General features: G+C 36.5%; 1 protein-coding gene across 1 annotated transcript in view; it reads right to left on the reverse strand.

Annotated features, from left to right (window-relative positions):
• The window catches only part of LOC111089222, a gene marked incomplete at its 3' end in the record, with an annotated part of 27,217 nt that extends 23,579 nt beyond the window's left edge, over positions 1-3,638 (reverse strand). Inside the window, exon 1 of the mRNA XM_022401307.1 lies at positions 3,421-3,638. Coding sequence (XP_022257015.1) covers positions 3,421-3,520 — 100 coding nt within the window. The remainder of the gene's footprint in view (positions 1-3,420) is intronic.
• Between the last annotated feature and the right edge of the window lie 2,389 nt (positions 3,639-6,027).

The following is a 6,027-nucleotide window of genomic DNA, read 5'->3' on the forward strand; positions in this document are numbered from 1 at the left end:
GTGGGTGGTGATGACTAGCTGCCTTCCCTCTAGTCTTACACTGCTAAATTAGGGACGGCTAGCGCAGATAGCCCTCGTGTAGCTTTGCGCGAAATTCAAAAAACAAAACAAACTAGCCCGTAACACGCGATTTGAACTAATTAATGATGTGTAAGCTTAATGATGTTAGGTTTCGATACCCGCGGTGGCAGAGCTCAGATATCCCATTGTGTAACTTCATGCTTAATAATAAACAATCTGTCAATTCCGTTCCAGCAATCTTAGAACACTTTCCGCATACGATTTAACTGAACGTTGAAAAAAATATAATACAATTACGGATTTACATTACTCACACCAAGAGAACACTGTTTATAACTGATAGTGTTCCTTTTTCCAGGCCCCCAGTGGCACAGCGGTATTTCTGCGGACTTACAACGCTAGAATCCGGGTTTCGATACCCCTGGTGGGCAGAGCATAGATAGCCCATTGTGTAGCTTTGTGCTTAATTACAAACAAACAAACAACCCTTTTCCAGCTGCTGATTATAAAATAATAAATTTACTAGATATTTGATTTCTTAAACTAAGAAAGTTTACATGGCCTGAAGTGACAACAAATCCACTCCAGACTGATTTTTGTGTGTGTGTGTGTGTTGTCTCTGGTTTTGCTGCTAAAACAAACAGGTTTGCTTATTTTAACATTTTCGCCTAAAAATACCACAAGGGTTCTCTGACGTCCGTAATTCGAAGTGATAGGCTACAGGAAAACAGCAGCGTCCACTTCAAACTCTTGAGTTACTCTTTTTCTACCCGAAAAATACGATTAAAGCGAACCCAAATAGAAGATCGCAAACTACAAAACCCCTCGATTCACAGTCCTTGACCGACTATTCTCTATCAATCGATACATACTCGAGACTCATCTTTTACATCGGTTTTCTTAACGACATGTCTGTTTTCGAATTAAGCCCCTAATCGAGTTTTCTGTTATACTGGGTTTGAACACGCAAATGGCTAGGTACAGCAGGTTTTCGATGAGAAGAAACGTAATTTCGTGAATGCATCCTATTTATCTATACTAGTGGTCAGACAGATCCCTAAGATATACAGCAGTTACTGTGTGCAGTACTTTATAGCTACAGAAATGTTCGCGACAGACAATGTGGTAGTTTTTTTAGTAATGTTTTTTGTTCCATTTTTATAACTTATGGTGAATCGTTAGTTTCTTTTGTTATTCACAACTATTTAAAAAAAACGGTTGTGGAAATTTGTAAGTCTTCAAAAAGACGGTCCTTGAAATGTATGACTTTGCTGAGTCTTTAGTTTTCTTGGTTACTCTGTTGTCCTGAAAAGGACAATTTTTGAAATTTGTGCTGAGTGCTTAATTTCCTTTATTATTCTGTGGGGGTGTGGCGATACAGCGATACGATATGAGTATGGTATTGATACATCGTCCGATACGATACGATACGATTTATGTATCTTCACGAAATTTGGCAAGCTTTCAGTAAACCTTATAAGTCTTTTGAACAGAAAAAATATGAATTTCTAATAAAGTAAATTTGCTAAAAATTAATGTTTTAATACATGGAGTCAAAGTAGTCACTGCTCCGAGTGTAAAGCGATTTTCGTGTTAAGATTAAAAATATTTTTTTCCGTCTAAAAATTAACAGATTTCTTTTGCATAATCTTTAAAACCTCCGAAATAATTTTCCAACCTTTTTTTTCGATGAATCTTCATATTTTATTTGCTATATTTACAACCTTAATTTTTATGTGAAGTCGGTCAGTTTGACCAACCTCGTAACCACCATAAAAATACAAAATAAGTCAAAATTATCCTTTTTTTTTCCTTTCTAGAATTACTTCAAATTGTAGCAGGAAACTACATTTGCTTACACTAAATAACTTAAAGGTCTTACCATTATACATCTGTTTCTAATTAAATTTTATTGTCAAGACTGAAACTTTGTAACAAACTGTTGGTAAAACTTAGTTTCTTTTGTTATGTAGGACAGTTGCTGAAATTTGCGCCGAGTTTAAACACTATTAAGCAGAGTTTTTAGTTTTAGATAACAAGGTTGTACAACCTGAATGAGTTCTAAACTGTCTTAACTATTTGTAAATAGACATTAAGCATGTCGGACAGCTATTACTATTTCTTCAATAGTCACTTAGCTGAGGAATGAGGTGTGTGAAACATCCGTTTATAAATTCATTACCACACGAAGAGAGCCCCTAATTACTGATTTGTTTTAATTGAACGATTAACCCACCGTAAGTGGTTTTAGGTGAATTTTGTACAAGTTTAGATCCAAAACTTTCTGATTCCCTAACAAAACCGAAATAAGAACGCAGCAACAGCCTTTATTTGTTTGTAACTGTAAAAAGAAATAAGAGACGTGACACCATAAGGTAAAACCACTATTACTTACCATATAATGTGGGTTTTAATCATCATATTTTTTACAATGAGTGGTAGAATATAATTTTGAGGTACCTAATTTTTTTTTCAAGGACGGCTGGATAGTGGTTAGTATCGATTATTTTGAGTTTGCCTAGAACCCATTGTTTCAAAGACGGGTGAAATCTACTATTTTGGGTGTGGATAGTATCGATTATTTTGAGTTTGTCTAGAACCCATTGTTTCAAAGACAGGTGGAATCTATTATTTTGGGTGTGGATAGTATCGATTATTTTGAGTTTGGCTAGAACCCATTGTTTCAAAGACAGGTGGAATCTATTATTTTGGGTGTGGATAGTATCGATTATTTTGAGTTTGGCTAGAACCCATTGTTTCAAAGACAGGTGGAATCTACTATTTTGGGTGTGGATAGTATCGATTATTTTGAGTTTGCCTAGAACCCATTGTTTCAAAGACAGGTGGAATATATTATTTGAAGGGCAGTTAAAGTCTATTATTTTTAAAGGTTCTGGTTTTTAGTTGTTGTTTTTTTAGTTTTAGTTATTATTGAATTCTTTCACTACCATACGAATTCGGAGTTTTTGACCAAACTTCACAAAGTTTGCCAGTTTCACGTTTGTTTGCTTGTTGAACTTCGCACAAAGCTAGCCGTCCCTAATTTAGAAGTGATAGACCACCCATCGCCAACTCTTGGGCTACACTTTTACCAATGAATAGTGAAATTAATCATCACATTATAAAACTCCCGCGGTTGAAAGGGCGAGCATGTGTGGTGATGGTATTCGAACCCCCGACACGTAGATTGCGAGTCGAGTGCCCTAGCCACTATGCCATATTGTCTATCTATAAACTAACCTGGTACTTCTAGATTAATTGACTTATGTATGTGGCAATGAAAGAGTTAATAACCTTACGAAGCTAGGTACCCTGCTATTAATGACCTTATGAAGCCAAGTGCCCTGGTAAGTGCGTTAAATTATTGTAAGACCTGCGCTATTTAGGACATGACTTTACCTTGATTCTGTGACATGACATCATGACATCGTAACAGGATTATTGTCACAATAACGACAGCCAAGTTCCTTTTTTCAGAATCATCAAATATGCGTCTCATAGTTTCTGTGGGTAGTACAACTAACTGGAAACGTGCAGAGCTTTCTAGAAGTGTTTAGGGTTAACTGATGACACCGTAGAAGAAGCTATCGAATTTCAGCCTCAGTTGACTAACAGTGTTTAGATGGTCTCGGCTCTTCGTAAGTTTCAACCAGTTTCAGTACAAAGACGGGAAGTATCAGCGCTACCTGGTTTCGTTTGGAGTCACTGCAATCGATCGAAGAAACTATAGAACAATCCTGGTTACATCAGTAATTTCTCCGGAGTACGTTACTTTAACATTTCTCTGTCTAATTATTGATCAGCAAATGTATTAAATTCCTGTTAAAAAAGAAGTAGAAGCTGGAATCTTGTTAATTATTGCTAATTTTGTTAATTATTAATATCATCAAAGAAAGAGAAGCTCGGATTTAGAAAAACCAAAGTTTTATCAAGAACTATTTTTTTTAGTAGATTACGATTTATCGAGAAGTTTGGAAATAGGCGCTATTGTAATAGTATTTTTTTTCAACACATGAAGTATCTTAACTAGATGATACGAGATATTTTCTAAGAAATAATTAGCCCAGGAGCGTAATTTCACAAAAGGTTGGAAGGGGGCAAAAAAAGGCTGACCTCGTTTGGGCCCCCCAAATTCAGCGTTATGTTGTAATTTACGTACATGTGTTAATCCGACCTGATTAGAAATGTTTCACAGAAACTGACATTTGGGGTCCCTCCCAGTAACGCAATGGGCTATCTGTGCTCTGCCCACCACGGGTATCGAAACCCGGATTCTAGCGTTGTAAGTCCGCAGACATATCGCTGTGCCACTAGGGGGGCTCCCTCCCAGTAACGCAATGGGCTATCTGAGCTCTGCCCACCACGGGTATCGAAGCCCGGATTCTAGCGTTGTAAGTCCGCAGACATATCGCTGTGCCACTGGGGGACTCCCTCCCAGTAACGCACCTGAATCAGGCACGATTTCACTGTTGTGTATAACTTTTATAGGGGAAATGTTTCAGAAGGACCTACTAATATAGAGGGTTATCTTACGACTTCACAGGCATTTGTCATAAGTTGCTAGTGGCATTCATAAGGTCAGAAGTCAGTGTCTGACGAGCAGTTTTGTACTCCCTCACCGAAGTTTCCCTGCTAATATTAAAGCAGGTGACTAGGAGGGGTAGTAACACGCTTCTCTACGTTCATCACTGACAATCTCTCAACCTCATCTTTCTAGTGAGTCAAATAAACCAAACATGGAACCCTGGTTAGGGTGACTGATTTCGCTCATGGGTAAGGAAGCTTTCAAAGAGCAAGGAGCTGAAAATGTTGCTATTATATTAGTCTATAATGTGTTGAACATTGTCCAACATTGTCCTTCGTGTGTTCTGGTTGTTTGTTGAACGAAAAGCTGCACAATTGGCTAGCTGTGCTTTGTTCATATCGGGTATTGAAACCATATTTTTAGCGTTATGTGCCCTCAGGCTTAACCCTGAGTCACCGGGGTGCTCGTGCGTTCTGTCTTTTCATATATATCCCAATTTCAAGGCTGAATTCAGAGTTTTACTAATCAGAAAACATTATTTCCAAGACGTCTTCTGTAGTCCGGTATGAAAAAAGATTGAACGGGTATCTTCTTTGTTCTAAGCAAGCAGCCTAACTGTGGTCACACAGGTCCACAATACGGAGTTATTGTAATATTACAACTGTGGATGGTATCAGAAACCTTATAACAAAAAAGTGTATACCGTATATACGCGGTATTTTCTGTTTTTATAACTATCACAGTCATAACGCCATTTGACCTCCCCCGTGCTTCAGCGATAGCTTGGGGGATTATAACACAAAAGTTTGCAAAAAACACGACATTCACAAAGTTCCCCTGGACTCCATAGAAGTCAGCCTTGTTTTTTCCCACATAGACAATGGGTGTTTGTGTGAGACGATCACGAGTGCCTGAGGAAACCGCCCGCTGTTTACATATTTATTTTATTTTACGCATGTTAACGGTACAAGTCTATAATCGAAAACAAACACACAAACAGCCAGGAGCTGTGACAGTCGCTATTTGTATAGCAATGGTGCTAATCAACACTGTTAATGATTGTAACAATAAAGTAATAATAGAGTAAACATTATAATCAACACTGTTAATGAAAGTAACAATAAAGTAATAATAGAGTAAACATTATACTCATACTTTTAATGATTGAAACAATAAAGTAATAATAGAGTAAACATTATAATCAACACTTTTAATGATTGTAATAATAGAGTAAACATTATAATCATACTGTTAATGATTGTAACAATAAAGTAATAATAGAGTAAACATTATAATCAACACTCTTAATGAAAGTAATAATAGAGTAAACATTATAATCATACTGTTAATGATTGTAACAATAAAGTAATAATAGAGTAAACATTATAATCAACACTCTTAATGAAAGTAATAATAGAGTAATAATAGAGTAAACATTATAATCATACTGTTAATGATTGTAACAATAAAGTAATAATAGA

This window comes from Limulus polyphemus, unplaced genomic scaffold (genome assembly GCF_000517525.1).
Source record: "Limulus polyphemus unplaced genomic scaffold, Limulus_polyphemus-2.1.2 Scaffold5604, whole genome shotgun sequence".
In the NCBI taxonomy this organism is placed as follows: Eukaryota; Metazoa; Arthropoda; class Merostomata; order Xiphosura; family Limulidae; genus Limulus; species Limulus polyphemus.